Consider the following 26,252-nt stretch of genomic DNA (forward strand, 5'->3'; position numbering starts at 1 on the left):
TGATCGTCTGGGGGCAGGGTACTGATCGTCTGGGGGCAGGGTACAGTATGTCTGGGGGCAGGGTACTGATCGTCTGGGGGCAGGGTACTGATCGTCTGGGGGCAGGGTACTGATCGTCTGGGGGCAGGGTACTGATCGTCTGGGGGCAGGGTACAGTATGTCTGGGGGCAGGGTACAGTATGTCTGGGGGCAGGGTACAGTATGTCTGGGGGCAGGGTACTGATCGTCTGGGGGCAGGGTACTGATCGTCTGGGGGCAGGGTACTGATCGTCTGGGGGCAGGGTACTGATCGTCTGGGGGCAGGGTACTGATCGTCTGGGGGCAGGGTACTGATCGTCTGGGGGCAGGGTACTGATCGTCTGGGGGCAGGGTACAGTATGTCTGGGGGCAGGGTACAGTATGTCTGGGGGCAGGGTACTGATCGTCTGGGGGCAGGGTACTGATCGTCTGGGGGCAGGGTACAGTATGTCTGGGGGCAGGGTACAGTATGTCTGGGGGCAGGGTACTGATCGTCTGGGGGCAGGGTACAGTATGTCTGGGGGCAGGGTACTGATCGTCTGGGGGCAGGGTACTGATCGTCTGGGGGCAGGGTACAGTATGTCTGGGGGCAGGGTACTGATCGTCCGGGGGCAGGGTACTGATCGTCTGGGGGCAGGGTACTGATCGTCTGGGGGCAGGGTACAGTATGTCTGGGGGCAGGGTACAGTATGTCTGGGGGCAGGGTACAGTATGTCTGGGGGTAGGGTACTGATCGTCTGGGGGCAGGGTACTGATCGTCCGGGGGCAGGGTACTGATCGTCCGGGGGCAGGGTACTGATCGTCTGGGGGCAGGGTACTGATCGTCTGGGGGCAGGGTACAGTATGTCTGGGGGCAGGGTACAGTATGTCTGGGGGCAGGGTACAGTATGTCTGGGGGCAGGGTACTGATCGTCTGGGGGCAGGGTACTGATCGTCTGGGGGCAGGGTACAGTATGTCTGGGGGCAGGGTACAGTATGTCTGGGGGCAGGGTACTGATCGTCTGGGGGCAGGGTACAGTATGTCTGGGGGCAGGGTACTGATCGTCTGGGGGCAGGGTACGGAATTCATGCACAGGAAGTAGAAAGCTTAATGGAATTCATTAGCTCAGTGAATTATTACAGATAGGAATAGAATAGAATAGAAATACTTTATTCATCCTGAGGGAAATTTGGCACTACAGATCGCTCACAGTAAACAGTAGACATTTAGGGAGACAAAACAAGTCACGAATGAAGAATAAAATAAGCCTAAGAATAAAAAAAATCCAGCTCCGGGATATACATTTCCTATGTTACGTTTATACATTCTAATATAAAATAAGCAGTCAAATACAGAAGTCTACAGTAAGTGTACAGTAAGTGTAATATTGAATATTGTAAAATATACAGAAGTCTACAGTAAGTGTACAGTAAGTGTAATATTGAACAGTGTTGTTTTAAAAGTAAAAGTCCAGGAAGATGGTGACTGTCACCCTGTGCTCAGTGATGCATGAGCTCAGTGTTTAAACACAACTTTAAAACACACAACTTTAAAACTGATGTGTTTTAGGGCGGCTAGGTGGTGTAGTGGGCAAGGCACTCGCCACCAGTGTGGAGACGCTAGGATTCGCGTGTTCGAATCCAGCTCTCCACATTGTTTTCAGTTTAGCTGGTCGTCCGCAGTAATACACATTGGCCGTATTACGGGGAGGGAAAACTGAAGGGTGGGGATCGAACGTTGTGAACAAGCGACTCCTACAAGTCGGTTGGTGCGCCTGCGCAGTAGAATCAGGAAGTGTCGGGGGCAGCGTGAGGACGCGTTACTCCTCGACACTGAGAGATCGAGCTGCGCAGGTGAAAAGATGCGACTGCTGCCTGTTACCTCAAGTACCGGAGGGGACTTGTGCTATGTATGACTTAGTCCACATTGCAGCCGGCTTGTGGGAGGCAAGAAACAGCGTTCGTGACAGGGGAGGGTTGAATTGGATGATACGAAAATTGGGATGGGAGAAAATATAGAAAAATGGGAGAAAAAGTGGATAAAAAAAAAAAAAAACTGATGTGTTTTGCCCAGTTATTATTTTTTTTATCTGCAAGAATTTGGTGGTTTGTTGTTTCTAGTATGACCATGAACGCAGAACACAAGTCTAAATCAGTTGGGTTTTCAAATGTCATGACATTTAAATGCCTCCTCTGTGTAGATTTTAGATAATTGTTATCAGACTCTTTTTTCCTTGTAAGCGCAAGGAGTTTGAGGATGAGATTAGTTTGCATCTACAGTATAATGCTCGTCTATCTTTGCATGTCTGTGTATTTGTTTACAGGTGCATGGTTTCTGTGCAAGTGTGTGTGTGTGAGAGAGAGAGAGAGAGAGAGAGAGAGAGAGAGAGAGAGAGAGAGAGAGAGAGAGAGAGAGAGAGAGAGAGAGAGAGAGAGAGAGAGAGAGAGAGAGAGAGAGAGAGAGAGAGAGAGAGAGAGAGAGAGAGAGAGAGAGAGTCTATGCGTTTGCATGCCGTGTGTCTGTTCGTGCGTGTTTATCCATGCATGTGTTTAGTTAAAGTATGTGTGTGTGTGTGTGTGTGTGTGTGTGTGTGTGTGTGTGTGTGTGTGTGTGTGTGTGTGTGTGTGTGTGTGTGTGTGTGTGTGTGTGGGTGTGTGTGTGGGTGTGTGTGTGTCCGACCTGCAGAGTCCATACACTCCTCCATGGTGGCTGCAGTGAAGCGGCTCTCTAGGATGCTCTTGGAATCCTCCATGAAGTTGACAGATTCCAGAGGAGACTCAATCTTCACACCGTCTACAAACAACACAACACCCCAACACAGTTTAATTATGGGACAATTGTGTGAGCTTGAAATGATAAAAGTTCTACCTGGGTTTAGAATCATTTTGATATATTGAAGTTTAATAGCACTTGAAATGTCCCAGAGCCAGTTGATTTGGTTTGCAAGATATTCAGAGTTTTTATTTGTCCTTGTGTGATGTCATGCAAGGATGCCAAACCCTTACCCTGATCCATCGTCCTTTGCCGGCATTTTAAATGAATACTGTGGTTTGGGCACAAGCGCATTACTTGAAGCCTGACCAGATGGATTCTTGTGAGCCAGCTGCCGTGCAAGGTTAGCGGAATCTTTGTGTTGTGTTAATTAACTCAATGAAATGATGGAGATGAAAAAGAAATTGCCCGGGAGCTCTGAGGCCGTCCACAGAACGAATGTTGGACTTATATAGTGCACACTTCACCACTAGAGGGAGCCCTCTCACTAGGAGAGCCATTACCTCACCCTCCCAACGGGGAACAGAGGGATACGATTAAGATCCTCTAACACCATGGGAGCACCAATGTTGTCTTTTTTCTTTGAGTATTTTAGAATAGCAGTTGCTTTGAATGTGCACATGATCATCTGTGAAGGACAAAAATTCTAAAAATGTTGGACAATAATAGGGGCTTGGGAGAATCTCCATTGGGGATAACTCTGTCACTAGGGGGGGGGGGCCTCTCCCTAGGAGAGCTGATCCACCTCCAACCCGCCAACGGGGGCAAAACTGGGAAGTGCTAATTTTATTTACATATTTGTTTTTTTAAGGGGAGACACTGCAGGTGAATAGGGTAAAAAAATTAACTAATAGATATCACAATTAAACTTCCCCAGTTGATTACTTATATTAAGACAAGACTTTTTTGTATTACAAGTTTTCTGAAATTGTATGTTTATATATGCAAATGAGGCATGATCTACTTAAATATGCACTAATTTGCATATAATTCCAGGACAGAAATCTGAACATTGGATAAAGCCATTTTCAAAATTATAGTTTCATTTTGTTGACATATTAGAGCCAAAGGTTATTACAGAGGGGATTTTGGATATCTCTTTGTATCACTCCATAAATCAGAAAATACTCCATTCAGTCCATTTTTATGGTAAAATTCCATATTTCGCCATGTTTTTAGGAATAAAATGTGATATAAATCAGGGTATGAATGCGATATCAACAAACCCTTCTGTAAATACCTTCAGAACATAGATATGAATAGAACTGGAAGGTTTGGTGTGTGTGAGTGCTACTGAAGTGGAGATTTCTGGCTCAGAGTATGAGGGAAAACTCTTAAAACACATTTTTGGGAAAACGCCTTCAAAGTTCTGTATTGTAAAATGCCATACTTTTTTTTTTAAACAGATATTTACAAACACAATACCTAATCAAACCATTAGTAATAGACAACCTAAACACATGCCTGATAACTGAATAATAATAATAATGATGTTATTGAACTGAACAGAACTACACACAGGCTACAAACAGTGTAGTACAGTGTAGTACCCCCTAATAGGCAAAAAATATTTGAATAGATATCACTATGAAACTTTCCCAATTTGTTATGTACATATAAACTAAGAAAAAATATATTGCAAGTTTTCTGAAATGTATGTTTATATATGCAAATGAGGCACTTCCCCATTAAATATGTGCAAATTTATGGATGCAATAAGGCAAAATGATGTAAAATAAACAACTAAATGTGTGTTATTGACGTTTTATTGTCACTAGTTTCATAGAAGACATGTTTAGGAAGCAAAATATAACAAAATCTCAAAATCAACAAAAAAAGTATATTTGACTATTCACCTGCAGTGTCTCGCCTTAAGTCATGTTAGAATAGCAGTTGCTATAAATGTACATAGTGACATCGATGACATGAGAGGTACAGAAGTGGGTGGGCTGAGTTCTGTGGGGGGGGGGGGGGGGGGGGGAGTGTCGGGGGGGGGAGGCCGTAGTTTCGGCGGATCGACCCGGGAGAGGGGGGCCTTGCGTGTTGCAGGGTCGGTGGTGGGGTCTTGTGTGTTGTGGGGTTGATGTGCGGGGGGTGGGGTTATTTGTGACATGGGAGGTAACAGGCTTGGCTCGGTGGGGGGGAGCTCCCTGCACTCTCCTCTACTGGGCCTGGCCCAATCAATTCAAGGGACCCGTGTCGCAGGTGCCCGGCTCCGTGTATAGAGGTCCTGGGATATGGGGGAGCCCTATTAGTGGTCCTGGGATATGGGGGTGTTCCGATTCTTGGGGAGGCCTATTGGGGTGGTCAGAGCGGCTGAGCTTTTCCCAGGGGGGTCTTGTGTGTTGTGGGGTCAGTGTGCGTGGGGTGAGGTTCTTTGTGACATGGGAGGTAGCGGGCTTGGCTCGGTGGGAGGGGGTCCCTCTTATGGGGGTCTGGGCTGCTGAACACAGCCTTAGCATAGGGATTCAAGGGACCCATGTCATTGTACTGTTATATGTTTGATGTTGTTTAAAGTGTTGTCTAAATGTTGTACGTCTATAAGTGTCAATAAAAATGTAAGTTTAAAAAAAAGAAAAAGAAATTGCATAGCCCAAAGATTTATAGAGGGATAACGTTATTAAATACAGTTACGTAGAGAGTAAGTAGACAGTCTATCTCTCTCTCTCTCTATCTATCATCCATCTATCCTGTATGTGACTGACCACGGTGCTTGGCCTGGCTCCAGCTGAGCAGGTAGTTGCTGGTCTGTTGCAGGAGGACGTTGTTGTCTCCCTCATACGTGCAGTTGGGGTCATTGTCGTTACGGAGGTCACCCAGCCGGTTCACTGTGTGTGTGTGTGTGGGGGGAGGGAGAGGGGGAAAGAGAGAGAGAGAGAGTCACATTATGACGTTCTGTCAATGTTTGCCATGCAACACTGTTATATATAAGTGTGTGTGCGTGTGTGCGTGTGTGCGTAGGCGTGTAGGTGTGTAGGTGTGTGTGTGCGTAGGTGTGTAGGTGTGTAGGTGTGTAGGTGTGTGTGTGTGTGTGTGTGTGTGTGTGTGTGTGTGTGTGTGTGTGTGTGTGTGTGTGTGTGTGTGTGTGTGTGTGTGTGTGTGTGACCCACTAGCCAGGTAACCGTGTCCACCGCAGGCTTCTCTACACTCCTGGATTCCCCGCTGGGCCGTCCAGGACCCCAGGGGCTTACTGGAGCAGGCGATGGCATGGATCTCTCTGCCCAGCTCCGCCTGATGGAACAAACAGACACACACACACCGGAAGAGACAGACACACACACAGCAGAAAGACACACACACACAACGGAAAGACACACACACAGCGGAAAGACAACAAAGTAATAAAATGAACACAAGATAACGAACGTAAACACACACAAACACTCACAAGCGCTTTACAATTTTTGTTGCTCACATTCATCCATTCACTCACACATTTACACACCGACAGCGGAGGCGACCTGCACATCGGGAGCAATTAGGGGTTAAGTAAGTGTCTTGCTCGGGGGCGGAGCTGAGCGATCATGGAGTAGACGTGTTTCACATGAGCTCCCTTCTACCGTGCTGAATATACGTTTCTCCCCATTAGTCTTTATTTTATTTTTATTTGTTTTTTATCTGTTTGCTAGGTCGTCGTGTTTAGTATACTGTCGTCGACTTTTTTCGACTTTCTGCGATGTCGGTGGTGGAAACCAGATCCATGAGCGCCCCAACCAGCAAACCACCACCGGGCCTGGCCGCATCGTCGCCCGGTGTCTGTGAGATTAGCGATGCTGTGCTCTTGGTCATGACCAAGCTACACGCAGACTCTGAGACACGTTTCGCTGAAGCACAGAAGAAAGTGTTGGCGGATTTTTGTGTCAACCTCCATCGTGAGATATCAGAAGAAATACGGCTTGCGGTAGTCCCGCTGATAGACAAGATGGAGTCGATGCACGCTGTCTCCTCGGCTAATGCTAACGAACTAGCCATGCTAACGACGGAGGTATCATTACAGGGCGAGAAGATGGTGGGTCTCGAGTCCGCCCTGCTGGCTAGGCAGGCTGAAGTCAACAAACTACAGTCGGCAATGGAGGAGATGCAGTCCCGGGATAGACGCCACAACGTCAGGATTGTTGGAGTACCGGAGGCCAGCGGTGAAGGCCGTCTCTCTGAGACCATGCCCGAATTGCTGCAAAAAATACTAGGAACTGACGTCCTCCCCTCGCCTCCTGTCTGTGAGTCGGCCTACAGGGCGGGCAGGTTTTCTCCCGGCGTGAACAAAGAGCCGAGGCCCATCATAGTCAAGCTGAACAGGCTTCAGCAGAGAGAACTCATCATGCGGTCGGCTCGTACCAGAAGGGGTAATCTGAGGCTTGGCGATCACAAAGTGGCCATTTTCGAAGACTTTACGCCGGAGGTTCAAGCACAGAGAGGCGAATACAAGGTGGTCCTGTCCAGGCTATGGAAACTAGGCCTGAGGCCCACGCTATTCGCTCCCGCGAAATTATCTGTGTTGGAGAAGGTCGATGGTCTGCGTTCATTTTGGTCGTTGGCTAAAGCGAAGGAATATCTCGAGGGGATACCCGAGACTGTTGCTTGATATCTATGTCGGGTGAGTGACTTGGCGGTGTGGGCCTATATACATTGATAGGGCCGACTATTCACAAATACTTGCTGTCATGCCCAGACACTCTAACTGTCCACTGCCCATCCAACTAGCGGGACTTCCCAATGACTTCTGTTACTTGCTAATGCTGACCTCATGGTCGTACTTGTGTATCGCCTCTTTGGAAGCTAGCGAGCTAGCTGAACAATGTACATAACAGACTAACATGTTATCCGGATTCATCACTAGCTCACGCGCTAGCCTCGGGCTAGCTAGCGGGCTGCGTCTATCGCCTGCGTGGAGTCGTTCGAGACCCGTTAATAGTGACGCACTTTGGTTGTTGTTGCTGTATAAGTGTGATCGGCTCGCACAATCCAACGGTGATCGGGTCCTTAACTAAATTCTTGTATGCTGTTATTTTTATATCCATGCTGTTTTGAGCTTTGGGCTCCGGTAGGAGAAGATCGGTTGAATATGTATATAAACAAGATATGATGACAGGTTTTGTCAGATATTGCCTATTATCATCCCCGGGTTAATGAATGTGTTTAATTGTGCCTGATCAGAGGGACTGTTACAGATGTGCACTTTGACCATAACCCCTTTTTCCCCTTCTTATTATTGTCGTTGTTAAATGGCATTTGTTTGCACAATTTACCTGGAACCCGATCCTACCTTAGACTACCGGCTGGTATACTCTAATTTAATTTTGTTTTGGATTTTTCCTTTGTCCATTTGTGCTATAACATTGCGTCGTTGATGCGCAGACTCCGAAATAGATGGTTGCAGGGTTGATGTTGAGTTGTTATATAATAATGACTATATTTAATTTTTTTTCCATTATAAGTTATCTCATGTTAAGGCCTAGGCTCACGGTGGTTTTCGACCGATATCTTTATTGAAACAATAGATGATAACAGGTTGTGTCAGATATTGCCTATTACCATCCCCGGATTAATTAATGTGTTTAATTCTTTTCTTACATAGGTTATGTCATTTCAGCCGTTGTGCCTGATCAGAGGGACTGCTACAGGGGTGCACTTTGACCATACCCCCCTTTTTTCCCTTTCTTATTATTGTCATTGTTTAATTGACATCTGTTCACACAATTTTGCACAATTAACCTGTGACCCGATCCTGCCTTAGACTATCGGCTGGGATGCTTTAATTTAATTTTGTTTTGAATTTTCCTGTACCCATTTGGGCTATAACATTGCGACGTTGAAGCGCAGATTCGGAAATAGATGGTTGCAGGTTGATGTGGAGTTATTATTTAATAATGGCTATTTTTACCATTATGGTTGTCTCATGTTGGGGCCAAGGCTCAGGTGGTTTTCGACCGATATCTTTATTGAATTTTATTTTTATTATTATTTGTGTTTATTGGACTAGTGGCGGTTTACTCAGGGGTTTATCTAGAGGGGGGTTGGAGTGGGGAGCGTCTTATTGGATCCATGTCTCTAGTGGGAAGTGATAGGAAGATGACCATCCTCAGTGGATGGGGCATAGGGTGGGGACTGGAGAGTGGGTATAGGAGGGCCTATAATAGGACGGGTGGGTTAGGGTTTAGAGTAGAAGGTGGGGGGGTTGTAACTGGGGTGGTATTTTTATGTGTTTTATGTGCTGTTGTCTTATATGTGTGTAATTGTTCCTCCTCTGTACTCCTGGGATTGACCGTCTGGGCCCGCCTGGATCAGCGCCTCGAGCAGTCTAGCTACACTGGTATGTTCTCTACGCATTTAGACAAGCTCGACCATGGCTAAATTGAATATTTTAATTTGGAACGCAGGAGGGCTTAACGCCCCACACAAGCGTGCCAGTGTCCTTTGGCTATTGAAGAGGAGAAATATTGACCTTGCTCTCCTTAGTGAGACGCATTTATTGGTAGGTGATGTGTCAAGACTGGCAAATCGGCAATATCACGTTATCTCCTCATCCTCAGCCGATGATAAGACGAAAGGAGTCGTCATAGTTACAAGACGTAACCTTGATATCAAAGTCCTGGACGTATGGTCGGACACGGAGGGAAGGATTACTATAGCAAACGTTTAGTTCTCGCATAGGAAGATGGCTATAATAGCATTGTATCCTCCTAACACATTTGATTCAGCGTTCTATAATACAATCACGAAGAATATGTTGGAACTTAATGGATACACTCTCATTGTGGGTGGCGATTTTAATGCGTGCTGGGATGCGGAGATGGATAGGTCCGGGCCCTCTGAAACGAGCGACCAAAAACGGCCCCTAAGGCCCTCAGGATGTGGGCCCAGGACACGGGGCTCACAGACCTTTGGCGCTTATCCAACCCCACCCTCAAAGATTACTCTCACCTGTCAGCCAGACACAAAAGCTTCTCTCGAATTGACTATTCATTCGCGTCCCCTAATATGTTTGATAGTTTCGATGTCTCATTGGTTCCCTTGGCTCTCTCAGACCACAAGGGGATTTTCCTTACGGCAACCTTTGGCAGGCTCTCCGCAAGAGCTCCCAGATGGCGTTTTAATTCAACCTTGCTAAAGAACGATGACTTCTGTTCTGAGTTCAGGAGTAAACTAGCTGAATTTTTGCAGATCAACGTTGGCACAGTAGAAGACCCTAGGGTCCTGTGGAACGCATTGAAAGGATTTATCAGGGGTCATGTCACACTATTTGCCTCCAATTTGCGAAAATCCCGGTCAAAAAAGCTAGAAGGACTGGAAACATTATATGCGGACCTATACGCATTCTTGCAAACTAACTATAGTGAACGACTAAACACACAACGTAAGATAGTCAAAAAAGAAATAAACTCCATACTTAAACAACAGTCTGAGTTCTTGATACATAGGACAAGACAAAATTACTACTTTCACGGCTCCAGACCTAGCCATCTATTGGCAATGAAAATACGCTCAAATGATCATTTCTCGGATATCCCCTCGATCAGGACGAGCCAGGGTGCAGTCACTACTGATTCGAAAAAGATCAATGACACTTTTAAAGAGTTTTACTCACAGTTATATAGCTCAGAGGGTAATCTTGATGACTCTAAATTTGAATCGTTCATTGGCGGGCTTGAGATACCCCACATTTCTGAGGAAGAGGCCAAGGAACTGGGGAGACCGATTACTCTCGTGGAATTGAGGGAGACTATTGTTGAAATGCAGAGGGGTAAGGCACCAGGCTGGGATGGTATTCCACCCGAAGTGTATTTAGCTTTCTGGGACCAACTGGGTCCATTGATGCTCGATATGATCAATTACGCTATCGAACAAGGGGAGTTCTCAAGAGATGTCAATATGGCGTTGATTTCTTTACTTCTCAAGAAGGACAAAGATCCCAATGATTGTGGTAGCTATAGACCCTTGAGTCTTCTCGGGGCCGATTTAAAAGTGTTTGCCAAGGTGCTGGCCCGTCGCCTGCAGAGATTTATGTCTGTATTGGTGCACTGCGATCAAACTGGTTTTATCCCGGGGCGTCTGGCTGCAGATAATCTTAGGAGGCTGTTGCATGTAATCGATAACAGTAAAGACAATACAACTCCATCCACAGTTCTGTCTTTGGATGCCATGAAGACGTTTGACAGACTTGAGTGGTCATACCTGTGGAAGGTACTTGAGGTCATGGGTCTTGGGAAGAGTTTTATTCATATGATTAAAGTCCTGTATGCCTCGCCGTCTGCGATGATACTGACAGGCAAAAACTGTTCCACACTCTTTCCAGTCTCCAGATCTTCTAGACAGGGTTGTCCTCTGAGCCCAGGACTGTTCGCGCTTTCCCTCGAACCTTTGGCCCAATTTATTAGGCAATCGGAGGACATCGTCCCCATAATGGTCAATAATACTCCACACAAAATTGCTCTCTATGCGGATGACCTGCTGATTTTCATGGACGACCCCTCCCGGTCGGCCACAAAATTATTGAGGATAATCGACGACTTTGGTAAATTGTCAGGCTTTAAGATTAACTGGAACAAATCAGCCTGCCTACCTCTTAATGAGCTGGCCAAGGCGGTACGACTACCAGCTGATATCCCCATAGTAGAACATTTTAAATACTTGGGCATAGAGATATTCCCCACGCTGAACCAAACTACTAAGTACAACTTCACGGGTACTTATGATAAAATACGCCAGGATCTAGACAGGTGGTCGTCCCTTCCTAACTCCTTACAAGCCCGGGCTTCCATAATCAAAATGAACATCCTGCCTAGGATAAATTTTATTAGCTCAATGCTCCCCCTGCCCCCTCCAATAGACCACTGGCGCAAGGTACAATCGATGGTATCTAAGTTTATCTGGAATAACAAACGCCCGAGAATCAAAAGGGCTACTACTCAACGTAGAAAACAAGATGGGGGCCTCGCAATCCCTGATTTTAAACTTTATTTCTGGTCCTTTTCACTGAGACCTCTGATGTGCTGGGACCTGGGCTTGGGCTATGACCTCTGCCAGTGGGTCTTGGACTTCCTGACTGGCAGACCCCAGGTGGTGAGAGCAGGCAACTGCACCTCCTCATCCATCACCCTCAACATAGGGGCCCCCCAGGGCTGTGTTCTGAGTCCCCTCCTCTACTCTCTGTACACACACGACTGTGTGGCTCAGCGGAGTAGCAATACAATCGTCAAATTTGCTGACGACACAGTGGTGGTGGGCCTGATCTCTGCCAACGACGAGAGGGCCTACCTGGAAGAGGTCAAGGTCCTGGCGGGATGGTGCCAGGAAAACAGCCTCTCCCTGAACGTCAGCAAAACAAAGGAGATGATTGTGGACTTCAGGAGGTCGGGGGTCAAGGACTACAGCCCCCTCAGCATCGACGGGGCACCGGTTGAGAGAGTCAACAGCTTTAAGTACCTCGGAGCCTACATATCCGAGGACTTGACATGGACCACACACATTAACAGTGTTGTGAAGAAGGCACGACAACGCCTCTACTTCCTCAGGCGCCTAAGGAAGTTCCAAGTCAGCCAGAAGATCCTTAAGAACTTCTACTCATGTACAATAGAGAGCATCTTGACCGGCAACATCACCTCCTGGTTTGGGAATAGCACTGCACAAGACCAAAGCAGACTACAAAGAGTGACACGTTCAGCCGAACGCACAATTGGAGGGGGGCTCCCCACCCTCCAGAACATTTACTACAAGCGTTGCAAGGGCAAGGCTAAGAGAATCATTAAAGACTCCAGTCACCCGAACAACTGCCTCTTTGAACTGCTGCGGTCAGGCAAGCGATACAGGAGTCTCAAGGCGAGCACAGAAAGACTCAGAAGAAGCTTCTATCCCCAGGCCATCAGGCTGCTAAACGAACAATGAATGAACACTACACAACAACAACCACCAAACGCACATAGCACACACATCCACACGCACACACTCACTTTAAACAAACACACTGTAGCACCCACTCCACACACTTATAGCACACACCCACTTTAAACAAACACACTGTAGCACCCACTCCCCACACTTTATATTTATGGATGAAGGATTGCACTACAACTCGTACACCTTACTGTAAATTGTACCTAAAATTGTACCTCATCCCATTTCTGCTTTGCACTAGATAGTACTGTACATTAGTACACTGCATAGTATTGTGTATTGTATATTATATGGTAACTCAGAACATTGTACATATGTCTATACCGAACACTGTGACCTCATTTTCTTCTTCTAAATTCATGCTATATTATGTTATTATGTTATTTGATACTATCTTGTCTAGCACAGTCTCTGGAGCGTAACAGTAAGAAGCATTTTGTATGAAAGTATTCTGTACTTCTGTATGACAACTATTAAAGAACTTGAACTTGAACTTGAACTTGAGACCCTGTAGAGGCTGTATCGTGGCGCTCCTTAGAAGCGGCGGCGGTATCTCCGCTAAGATTGCAGGATGTAGTGTACTCCACTGTCTCTATTTCGAAATGCCGGCTCAGGTATGGACCGATCATAACTCACGTGATCCAAACGTGGCGTAATGTACAGAGGTCGTGTGGGGTTAAATGCCCATGGCACCTGGACTCTCCAATTTTTAATAACCAGCAATTACTTGTTGGGCACAAGCCGGTTAATATTCCTCAATGGCAAAGGAGGGGAGTGCATACTCTGGAGGATATTTATGATAAGAACGGCCTCTGTGCGTTTCAGGACTTAAGAGAATTTTATGATCTTCCCGGCGAGTCCTTCTTTCTTTACCTTCAACTAAGGTCAGCACTGAGGGCGCATGGCGTACCGTGGGCTCAAGCTTTGCACCCACACCCCTTCCTCAGGCTCATAGTGGACAGGACGACATCCAGAGGGTTTGTCTCAGACTTTTATACGCTCTTAATTCAATCCACGTATAAAAATTTATCATTGGATACAATCTGGCGTGTGGATATCCCAGAGTTGGACCCCGAGTTTGACTGGGATGATGTTTGGGCAAATGTGGCATTATCTTCCCGCAACCCCAATCACCAGCAAATTAATTTTAATTATATTCATAGGACCTATCTTACACCTAGGAAGCTATTTGCTATGGGACTGATAACCGACTCTCGGTGCACTTTGTGCTCTCAAAAGGCCACTGGCACTTATATGCATATGTATTGGGATTGCCCACCAGTGGCCCGCTTCTGGAGGTCAATAACGGACAAACTTTCAGATCTGTGTGGCTTAACTATCCCATTCACAGCTGTTACGCTACTCCTGAACGATATAACGACACTACCTGCGTCCGTACAACTGAAAAGGGTTGTCCTAGCGGGCGTCACAGCAGCGAAGAAGCTAATAGCAATGAGATGGAAGGAGCCTGAGAAGCTTACAATGATTAACTGGTCCCTAACTCTATTGGATGTGATTTATCTTGAGATATCCACGGCGCGGGTGATTGGGGTAGGGCAGGCTGGCATTGACCTGTGGTTCGCAGCAGCTGAGAAGGTAAAGACCGCCGTGTGCGGCTGAGCGGGGTTGGGGTGCTTGATCGGGGGGGTCCGGCGGTCTCTGGGGAGGGGGAGGAGGAAATGTTTTGTCTGTCTTGGTTTTTGTCTTGTCCTTCTTAACTTTGACTGGGGGGATTTTAGGGGGTGTTGATATTTAGCTATTCTGCGCTATATGTCAATTCACATGCCATCTCCCCAAGGGACTAATATTGGCAGACTGATTGACCTGTCAACCAACTTGGAGGAAGATTTTCTTTCTTCTTACACTTTACCTTCTGCGAGTTTGGCAGTCTTGAACATGTGTAAGGGACCTAGGCTATCTACAGTAAATCTGCGGCAACACTCTCGTAAACAATCTTTTAAGTCACTCCACTTTGTAAAGGTGGGGAAAGGTTGGCATGTTTGAAGACCTTTTTGTTATTGAAGTAGCCATCTATATTTGATAGGTTGGACGCCGATTCTTTTTCTTTTTTGTCTTTATAATTTATTATTCTGTATTATTATTGTTTGTTATTCTCCTGTGGAGTTATGTTTTTTGTTACTGTGGTTATTGTGTTGTCTTGTTTCATGTAATTAATAATAAAAAAATTTGATAAAAAAAAAAAAGTAAGTGTCTTGCTCAAGGACACTTCGACACGCTGCCCGGGAGGAGTGGGAATCGAACCGGAAATCAACGACTCTACCTCCTGAGCCACTGTCGCTCTTTATCTCATCCCTTTGTTTTTCCCCACCCCTCCCTCACCCGTCTGTCGCTCTTTATTTCATCCCTTTGTTTTCCCCCCACCCCTCCCTCCCTCACCCGCCTGTCGCTCTCTCTCTCTCATCCCTTTGTTTTTCCCCACCCCTCCCTCACCTGTCTGTCGCTCTTATCCTTCATCATCTGGCCAATCTGGAACTCCACAAAGTTCATGAAGGTGGATTTAGAGAAGTGGTCCAGAGCATACACAGCTGCCAGGTAGGGAATCAGACGCCACTGCTGCTCAGAGAGGAGAGGAGAGGAGAGGGGGGGGCAAAGAAAAGATGGGAGGGGAAGAGACAAGAAGAGGAGCGGAGAAGAGAGGATCGGAGAGAAGGGTGGAGAAAAGAAGAGAAGTCAAATGTCATTGCTGTAGCACAGTAGTATTTCAACAACATTTCATACCAATATTTCTATATTGTCATAAGATGCCCACTGTGCTCAGACTGTCTGATGCGTTATCCGATCATTAGGCCATATTACTTGAAGAGAAGGGCTTGCAGTAGGGGTGTAACGGTACACAGAAACCACGGTTCGGTACGTACCTCGGCATTGGTGTCACGGTTCGGTACGAATTCGGTACAACAGGAAAAAAATATTTATAATAATTATTATATATTTATAATAAAATTATTATAATAATAATTATTATTAAATAGAATCTTTTTCTATAGGCTTGCCGTGGTAGTCAGTGATACTGGTGTCATTCTGTGTTCAGGCATTCACTGAGTAAATTAATTGCCTACTGCCCCCTTAACAACTTAGGCTTGTTAAGTTTCAGTTTCACTTGTAGAGAGGATTTAACTGCACGTGAAGCCGAGACTGAAGACTAGAGAACAGATGTTACACAACCAGTGTTGGGAAAGTTCACTTTCTACATGAACTAGTTCAGTTCAGAGTTCACAAATTTTAAAATGAACTAGTTCAGTTCATAGTTCATAATTCAAAATTTTTAACTAAAGTTCATGGTTTCAAAAATGAACTAATTTATAGTTTATAGTTCTTTTTTCAATACGTTGCTGCAAGCTATTATTTGTCAAATGTATTGCCACAACCCATAATAGAACCACAGAATACTGGCATTTCCATAACGCTTTGCTGCCGCCCATTCAGTCCACACTAGTAGCAGCTGCAGCTTTCATCTCTACAGTATATTTTCAAAAACATGAGGAAAAACGTGCTGCTTGAATGGTCTTTATTAGCCAGGTCACTTGCCACACTTTTTTTTTCTTTATTGCGCCGATTTTGCAAACAAAACTCCTGCCAGAGCGTTTGATACAGCGCTATTGCTTTTCGGAAAGTTTCACCGCACCGTTTGGCTACAAATCGACTTTAAACAGGAACATTTCGGTCCCATTGGAAATGAATGGCAAGTTAGAGTGGAGGAGGTGAAATAATTTTTTTCCACCACCTTGGGTAAATTGCGACAGTGATCTAAATTTTGGACGTAGAAAAAAAAACGATAACACGGCTGTCGGCTCGCTCACAAAAGAAAAATAAATGGAATTGGACATTTCTATCTCAACTGATGACCATTTCTTTGAAGGTTCTCCTCCCCATAGACACCAATGTGTTCCCACTCTAAGAATAGGCTGGTTTTATCGCTTTTCCCCCCTTGTGTTCTGATCGTCACCGCGGCCACAATTGTCGACGGAATGCCACAATATCGCACACAACCCTTCACATACTCATTGAAGTGCTCATCTGAAAGTAAAAACGCTTCATCTCTTATCGTTTGCTTTTAATCATCGTGAGAATGCAGTCATGCGTCTGCCCTCATTGAAATGCATTGGATCGAAAGTGCAAGTCATTCGTGCCTAATTAGGTAACAGGTGTGTGGCTCATGGCTCATGGCTCAAGGGTACAGCTGACCTGCCAATGACCTCTCATGGAGTTAACCCTTAATCGCCCCTCTGTGTAGCAGTACTGAATTGCTTGACAGCGCCCTCTGTCTTGCGGGGTGTGTCATAGCCTTTCCCGTTCACTGACTCATGCCCTGTTTTTCTATGTGTTTGCCTGTGTGCCCTCCCATAAAACGGAGTGTGATTGTTGTCTATATGTATCTTGTGTATTTACCCTCTGTACAGCACTTTGGTTGACACGCGTCATGTGAAATGTGCTTTATAAATAAATTTGATTGATTGATTGTACTCAGTAGGGATGTGCTCTTTCATTGGTCTATGTTGACCCATTGTACTCGGTAGGGATATCCTCTTTCATTGGTCGATGTTGACCACTCCCCCGATCCTTAGACCACGCCCCCTTAGGCCACACCCCCTTAGTGTATCTCTTGAACCGTTTGTCGTCGAGACTTGCGGGTTGTGCCATTGGACTCGGTAGGGATATCCTCTTTCATTGGTCGATGTTGACCACTCCCCCGATCCTTAGACCACACCCCCTTAGGCCACACCCCCTCAGTGTATCTCTTGAACAGTTTGTCGTCGAGACTTGCGGGTTGTGCCATTGGACTCGGTAGGGATATCCTCTTTCATTGGTCGATGTTGACCACTCCCCCGATCCTTAGACCACGCCTCCTTAGGCCACACACCCTTAGTCCCGAAAAATTTATAAAACTCGGAAAAGTCCGAACATTTTAAAAAACTTTTTAATATGTTTTTTTTGTTTGTCATAGAGACTTGTGAGAGACCCTCTCCCGTTGGCCGGCGGTGCACAGGCGTCACCCACACTTTCACAATTTCCCCCGCACGGAATTGTCTAGTTAAGTATAATAAATAATCTAAATATACTTAAAGTACCAAAAGTGAAAGTAGTCATTGTGCAAACATATAAACATGTGCCGACAATCCCGACATAACTCTGTACTAACACTTTAACTAAAACTCTTTTAAATGCTCATACACCGACGTCGTAGAGTCTGACTCTGAGCGAGTGCAGAGCCAAGTGCGAGTGCAGCTGCTATTATACCAGACTCCCGAAGCCCCGCCCAGAGCGGTTGCCAGAATGGGTGGTTTTCCACATTATTTTAAAGCCCGTTTACGGTGTGTTTTAACTGGGTTTTCGGCTGAAAGGCATATGAAATCTGGCACACTTTTGAACACCGTTATAATATAGTGCTGAGAATGAACGCACTTTTGAACACTGTTATACAGCGCTGAGAATGAACGCGTTCATCGTTCATTGAACGCGTTCAGGTACATCACTGTACACAACAATGGCAGAGGATTTATCAATATTTTGGATTTAAACACAGTAGCAGTTCAACTGGAGAGGGGCTCAGATGATCAGTCCGGAAAAGTATTGCTTTTTTTTTTCTTCGATCAACGGTGAGTCCGCGGGAGAAGGTTGGCGTGTGTGTTGGGAGGGACACACCAACTTGGTGTGTGTCTGTGTGTGTGTCTTTCCATTCGTTAACATTATTGGGCGAACAAGAAAACGAAAGAAAACTGTAAAATTGTAATGACCCTGCTGTGTTACAAACATGATATAATTCATTCATGGTTAGGGACACCCGACACCTGTAAGTGGAGGGGAGGGAGGAGGGGAGAAACAGCCTGCAGTGCAGAGGGTCATCGTGCGTGCGTTTACAAGCTTCAACGTTTTATTCATCATCTAAATTTGGCAATACAAGCTTAATATTCAACGTTAAAGATCAATGTAAGCCAGTGTAAAGTAATGATATTGAGCATAGATTTGTAAAATGTGCAACCCTAGTTTCACCTAGTGGTATGACTATGAGAGGTATTCTTCGTATGGCTGCACGTACCGCACCGTGAGCCACGTACCGTAAATTTGCGGGACGAATACACGTACCGCTACACTCAATGAGGAGGACTATTTACTGAATACGATTCCCATGGCAGATGGTATGTTTACGACCCCTGGCCTTCAGCAGTTTCATGCTGAATGAATTATAAGCACATCACTGGTATAACGATCCACAGTCGACCGTGACTATAGTCCTGTTCGCCGTTTACAAACATACCGTGTTCGAGCGGAGTCACCTCAGACCTCCGCGAGCTGCTGCGCCAAAAGAAGTACAACGGGGCTCTATGGAGAAACCATGGCACTCCCCTGACTAAAAGTAGTTTCAAACGAAAACGGCTGGATGTCATTTTGCAAAATCAGCATGGCTGCGAGTGTGAGTCTTTCACCTTTTACATATCTAGCTTTGGCATGGATTGATCGTTTAGATCGCTAGCATGGCTAACAAATGCAAATATATTGTAGTCTGCGCCGTTGTTCTAACTAGGATTACGTTCCCTTCTGCTTCGGGGTCTGCGCGCGCATATTTGTCATGACGTCGTCTGCGAACAGGTCTATTAGACAACAAAGATCTTCTTTACTCTAGGACAGCGGTTCCCAAACTTTTTTGGCCGTGCACCCCCTGTCACCTCCCGACCTAGCTCGCGCTCCCCCCAATGGGTTTCTGTTAGAAAAAATGGTTGCTGGTCTCCGTGCACAGATTAAATTTTTTATTTTATCCACGGCGACTATGGATAGGGAATTTCTTTATTTAATTAAAATGTTCACGACAATACTCTGCCAGCATGTTTAATATCCATAATACTAAAGGTTTGACTAAGATTTGTATGAAATTTTATTGTAAAAAAAATAAAAATAACTTTATTTTATTTTAATTTTTTTACCACCATTAGCCTTTTCATGTCACACACCACCTAGAGGGCGCTCGCGCACCACAAGGGGTGCGCGCACCACAGTTTGGGAACCACTGCTCTAGGACAATCCTACATGCGTCCATTTAAAAAAAGTCCACCACCCCGTCCCACGACACGACGCTACCTGTAGCTGGTACTCCAGGACGGGGATCTCCTCCGAGTCTTTGGGCCCAAACTGGCGCCTGGTGGCAGAGAAGCGCACGGCCACGGTCACGGCTAGCTTCAGGTTGACCACCGCCATCCTGGTGATGGAGACCCTGCCTCCCGACAGAGCGCCCAGAGAGGCCCCGAAACGCTTGTTGGGGTCCTGGAGAAGAAGGGGGTTGAAGAGAAAGAGAGGACAGAATGTGTACATTTATACATCCACAATACTATCTGGGATAGTTGAGATACTCGGGTATCAGGTTTTCCATGGTAATATTCTGAATATTCTGTCTATGTAGAAGTCAATCTGATTTGATTACGGTATATTCAAATGTATTATTATTATCGTCGTACAAAACAATAAAAAAATTAAGTTGGCATCTAACCAGAGTTAGATCACTAGCCTATATTAAAACTCCAGGAGAGGTGTTTTTGGCTAACAGCTAGGCTAGCTTGCAGCCAGATAGCTTTCAACTGAACGCACAGAGAGGAAAATGGCATCTATCTTCTTGTCCGACTCTGGAGATTCAAGAGGATTATTTATCACATGCATACCAGGGCATACAGTGAAATGCAGTTGGCCATGCCCACTTCGATTGTGCACGAATACAATAGTAAATAGACAATAGTAAATAAAATAAGTAGAATAGACATGATAAAATGTCAATAAATCCCGAGACAATTTCAATACAATGTTGAGCCACGACCCAAAGGCACTGGGTCCCATGTACACCACCACACAACATACAGTTCTACTTCTATGTCCCTATGCCACACCCGCTACCACCAACCACACTATTATAATCACAACAAGTTCTTCTCTTAAAGTGTCCTTTTTTCCGCTTCCTTTAAAGTGTCCTCCTCCCGTGTGTTTAAAGTGACCCCATGGTGCATTTGTGTGTGAGCGAGTGCAGAACGCATGCTGTGTGAGTGTATGCGTGTGTTCACGTGTGCCCGTGTGCGGAGAGATCAGTGTTCTGATGGCCTGAGGGAAGAAGCTGAGCCTTAGTCTCTCTGTTCTTGCTGCGTATATGCGGAGGCGCTTGCCTGACCGCAGCAGCTTGAACAGGCTGTTGTTGGGGTGGTGAGGGTCCTTCATTATTCTGCAGGCTCTGGATTTACACCTCCTGTTGTCCTGCAGGGGTGGTAGTGCAATACCCATAGTACGCTCTGCTGAGTGCACCACTCTCTGTAGGGCCTTCCTGTCCTGGGCCGTGCTGTTTCCAAACCAGGCAGTGATGTTCCCAGTCAGAATGCTCTCTACAACCCCGGAGTAGAAGGACTGGAGTAACTTCCACTCTGAACTTCCTTAATTGTCTCAGGTGGTAGAGGCGCTGTTTCGCATTTTTTACCACAGTGTCTATGTGTGTTGTCCATGTCAGGTCCTCTGTGATGTTGACTCCCAGGTACTTAAAACTGCTCACCACGCCTACGATAGCCCCATTTATCCACAGTGGCTTGTGTGTCCCCTGCTGTATTCTCCTAAAATCCACGATCAGCTCCTTGGTTTTAGCAATGTTCAGGAGTAGGCTGTGCCAGTTCATCAACCTCCTCCAGGGAGGCCTTCTCGTCATTGTTAGAGATCAGCCCCACCACCACTGTGTCGTCCGCAAACTTCACTATGGAGTTGGAGCTGAACCTGGCCACACAGAGAAGACAGTAAAAGCATTTCCCATAATGACACGTTCCTTTAAATCTACTGAATACAAATAATAAAAGAAGGAACCTAATTATTCAGAGAAAGGCAGGGAGGAGAGTAAACCTGGGAACAAGACCTCACTTTCACTTTGGTCTTTGAACAATATCTCGTATCTCCTCATCTTCTAAAGCGGATGCAGAAATCTTCAAAACTGCTATAAATTCACACAAATTCCCCAATTCTCCACTTGCACAATCTGAATGTAGCCACTTCCGGCTGACTTCCGGTTGCCAATGGCACTTCCTGTCCCATCCAAATACATTGGTTTTAGCTACTTTTCTCCCCTTATTTAAACAACTTTGTCGTCACAGAGAGGCAATGAAACGTTTGTATTATTATAGTATAGAATGTATTTAATAAGCAAACGTTTGTCAGCAGGGTTTTTGGGCTGTATTTCATGTAAAAACGTTTACTGTTAGTTTCCTTGCTCAGCCAGCATTAGCTAACAGAAGCTAGTGGTTAAACAGGCCGGATTAGCTTTGAGCTAACTATCTTTCCCGACCCATGTATTCATTCCATTCTAAACATAACGTTAGTTTACAAAACATGACCCATCTATATAACGTTGAGGAACAAATTATATAGACGGGTAATGTTTTGAACAACTAACGTTACGTTTAGAATGGAATGCATCGGCAAAGATCCGTTAGCTCAAAGCTATTCCGGCCAGTTTATCAACTTCCTGTCATTTAGAAATATGATTTTATAGTGAAAATCATTACCAAAACGTCCGGAAAAACCTAACGGGAGCATTATAGACCGTCATACAAATGTACAAATGCTATAAGGTGGCAAGAAATGCACTATAAACAATACTTTGCAGCGTCGTTTCTTGCGCTAGCCTCTGTTGTTAGCCAGCATTAGCCTTAATAGCTTTGAGCTAACTATCTTTGCCGATGCATAAAGTATTGTTTATAGTGCATTTCTTGCCACCTTATAGCATTTGTACATTTGTATGACGGTCTATAATGCTCCCGTGAGGTTTTTCCGGACGTTTTGGTAATGATTTTCACTATAAAATCATATTTCTAAATGACAGGAAGTTGATAAACTGGCCGGAATAGCTTTGAGCTAACTATCTTTCCCGACCCATGTATTCATTCCATTCTAAACGTAACGTTAGTTGTTCAAAACATTACCCGTCTATATAATTTGTTCCTCAACGTTATATAGACGGGTCATGTTTTGTAAACTAACGTTATGTTTAGAATGGAATGAATACATGGGTCGGGAAAGATAGTTAGCTCAAAGCTAATCCGGCCTGTTTAACCACTAGCTTCTGTTAGCTAATGCTGGCTGAGCAAGGAAACTAACAGTAAACGTTTTTACATGAAATACAGCCCAAAAACCCTGCTGACAAACGTTTGCTTATTAAATACATTCTATACTATAATAATACAAACGTTTCATTGCCTCTCTGTGACGACAAAGTTGTTTAAATAAGGGGAGAAAAGTAGCTAAAACCAATGTATTTGGATGGGACAGGAAGTGCCATTGGCAACCGGAAGTCAGCCGGAAGTGGCTACATTCAGATTGTGCAAGTGGAGAATAGACCGCTCAAGGGTGTATATTCTGTCTTCTCCCATGTATCCAGTCTTTGTTGCAGCTACTGTATAAGAAAATGTATGGACCATTAATAAATAGCTCCTAGCTTCGTCTGTAGTTCATGCAGCTGTGGTCCCGTGAACAGAGCCTTCTTCTGATATACATTTATCTCTCTGATGAGGCAGTGGATTTGGAATTTTAAGCGGCAGTTTTCAAAATAAATAGCGTCACCAGTGTAAATACATTTTCTGCAACATCCAGTCATTTAGGGTTAGACATTGGAACATTAACAGCGGTGGGGCAAGGCAGCTGTGGCCTGAAGGTCAGAGAAGTGAGTTTGTGACCGGGAGGTCACCGGTTAGATTCCCTGGACTGGCAGGGAAAAAAGAAATCGGGGAAGTGAATGAATAAAGAATGAATTAATCTATCCCGTCGCTCAATACCAAGTTGCTCAGTGGCCAAAAGTGTCAGTGTGGTTGTAATGGGCAGCTCCTACTGGTCAACAGTGTGTCAGACAGTGTGGTTGTACTGGGCAGCTCCTAGTGGTCAACAGTGTGTCAGACAGTGTGGTTGTACTGGGCAGCTCCTAGTGGTCAACAGTGTCAGACAGTGGTAGTACTGGGCAGCTCCTAGTGGTCAACAGTGTCAGGCAGTGGTAGTACTGGGCAGCTCCTAGTGGTCAACAGTGTCAGACTGTGGTTGTACTGGGCAGCTCCTAGTGGTCAACAGTGTCAGACACTGTGGTTGTACTGGGCAGCTCCTAGTGGTCAACAGTGTCAGACAGTGGTAGTACTGGGCAGCTCCTAGTGGTCAACAGTGTCAGGCAGTGGTAGTACTGGGCAGCTCCTAGTGGTCAACAGTGTCAGGCAGTGTGGTTGTACTGGGCAGCTCTTAGTGGTCAACAGTGTCAGGCAGTGTGGTTGTACTGGGCAGGTGTGAATGGAACTGTGTGAACTAACTATATATCTAAATTTGTATTTGTATATATATATATATATTTATTGTATATTACTGTATATTTTTGGCTGTATATTTTAGAATGTATATTTTGGAATGTATATCCTTGACTGTATTTTTATTTTACATTTTTGACTAACTAAATGTTTATTGTGAGCAATCTGTAGTGCTGAATTTCCCTCGGGATCAATAAAGTACTATTCTATTCTATAACTGCGTCCTCACTCTTTGTTATCATCTCCCGCTGGTGGGTTGCACACATTAACAACACGTCATCACAAGGTCACGCCCTGCCCCGCTATAGACCGCTGCACTTCCGCGTTACATTGAGCTCGTGGAGGAGAGAGCGGGGGAGAAAATGAATGAATGCGGATGAGAGCCTTGACATTAAGTGGTTGTAGCTACGGCTGTGCGGGAGACATGATCCAATAGACTTTTATACGCCCGAGTCTCCTGAACACGAAGAGACCAATCCCAAGTCGATGGGCCAAGCTATAGTCACTTTTCCGCACCCACTCCCGAACTGGTCTCTCCGTGTTCAGGAGACTCGGGCGTATAAAAGTCATATTGGATCATGTCTCCCGCACCACCACAGCCGTAGCTACAAGGGGAACTATCTTATAAATGGCCTTTTCCAGGGGTTTGCATTGTTTTCTAGCAATGTGGTGTTGTACCAACACTGTCTAGGTCTCAAATTATATTTTTAGCGCATTCCTCCAGTTCAGACGAGACAAAATGCTCCACCACTGAACCAAGCCACTCTGATTTGACTCGCTCGCTGACGTGAATAGGCACTGATCTGCCACCGCCCGCCCACAATCACCTGTGATACGTTTATATGAGCAGCGAGTGGAAATAATGCGGAAGCGGTTATTTAGCAGAGACCTTCATCTGTTCACACACACACTGACACACATCGTGAATCAACCAGAGAACTATATAAAACGGGTGGGAAGGTAATGGGACTGGGAGGAGGCTCTCTCTCTCTCTCTCTCGGAGCGATCTCTCCTCTGTCTCACCCCCTGCAAGTCGCGAGTCGAGCCGCTCACACATGCACGCTCTCTGTGCGATCTCTCCTCTCTCTCTCGTTCCCGCTCTCGTATCAGCACTCACGTCACGTCAACCTGTTGCAAAATATCATAGCGCACGCTCCCACGCGTATTCCGATCCGTGCAATAATATTCACAGGGGTATTTGTCATTTGAAACAAGTTACCAATGCATTGTCCAGTGGGATTATGCCCCCCCGCGGAAAAATGTATGAGTCCCTCTCTATCTCTCTCAAAAGGTATCTGCCAGTGCATTGCAGTGCAGACTGTGGGTGACTGTCACTCAAAGCGCATTGTTGAGTATGGGCGGAGCCAATCTTGAAGGGCAGAAAATGCTGCTCTAAAGTACTTGATTAGAAATACAAAACAATGAATTTTTTTGAAAAATACCTTACAGATGTGTTCCATAGACTCACAGGAATTGTGTAAAATTGCCCAAATAGTGAAATAAATAGTAAGATAGTTCCCCTTTAATGTCAAGGCGCTCATCCACATTCATTCATTTTCTCGCCCCACTCTCTCTCCCATGATTTCAGAATCCCGGAAGTGTTGCAGTGGTCTATGCCAGGATGTCCCTCACACACAGGAGCTGGGACGAAACCAACCAGGAAATGTCACTATACCCGAAGACTGCAAAGTGGCAAATTTATTTTTACCCCCCATTCCATCTTCATCATCATCTTAATGGGCAGTGTGAAAGGAGATAATGTGAAATGTTAAAAAGAGCATCCGTGCTCTGGGTAACTAAAGTTAAAACATTAACCCCACATGTCATATCAAGGACAAAATTACTGGGAAACAGGAAAGGAAGACACCATTCATTTCTGCCAGAGGCGGGGGGGCTGGGGATGCACACCAGGGTTCGTTATAATGACGTGAACGTGTGAGAGGTCTATAAACACAATAATATTACTCTTTCTCCCCTCCAGATTCAATAATAATAGAAAAGGCTTGATGCCAAACTGTGAATCGTCCTTTTGTTGTCCTTTCTCGGCCCATAAACACTTCCAGGTGATTAAGACGGTTCCTCTCTGAGACCAGCTTCTGACCGCAGGTATTTTAACATCTCCCATGGGGCCACAGAAGGAGCCTGGTCTTAGCTAACGACGATCTACTCGCTACCTTCGGGGCTCCCGAGTGAACCATTAAGCAACCATTAATAACGCAATAAAAACAGCGGGCCGAGCCAGACGCTGGTATCACCCGGACGTACCGTGGAGGCTTGTG

General features: G+C 45.5%; 1 protein-coding gene across 2 annotated transcripts in view; it reads right to left on the reverse strand.

Annotated features, from left to right (window-relative positions):
- acox3 (acyl-CoA oxidase 3, pristanoyl) overlaps nt 1-26,252 on the reverse strand; it is a 255,528-nt gene that overhangs the window by 117,773 nt on the left and 111,503 nt on the right. For both annotated transcript variants that reach the window (XM_084327106.1, XM_084327105.1), the window contains exons 10-14: nt 19,757-19,939; nt 15,113-15,235; nt 5,881-6,001; nt 5,476-5,598; nt 2,678-2,791 (exon numbers count right to left, since the gene is read on the reverse strand). In XM_084327106.1, coding sequence (XP_084183232.1) covers nt 2,678-2,791; nt 5,476-5,598; nt 5,881-6,001; nt 15,113-15,235; nt 19,757-19,939 — 664 coding nt within the window. The remainder of the gene's footprint in view (nt 1-2,677; nt 2,792-5,475; nt 5,599-5,880; nt 6,002-15,112; nt 15,236-19,756; nt 19,940-26,252) is intronic.

This window comes from Notolepis coatsorum (genome assembly GCF_963971535.1).
Source record: "Notolepis coatsorum genome assembly, chromosome: 13".
Classification (NCBI taxonomy): Eukaryota; Metazoa; Chordata; class Actinopteri; order Aulopiformes; family Paralepididae; genus Notolepis; species Notolepis coatsorum.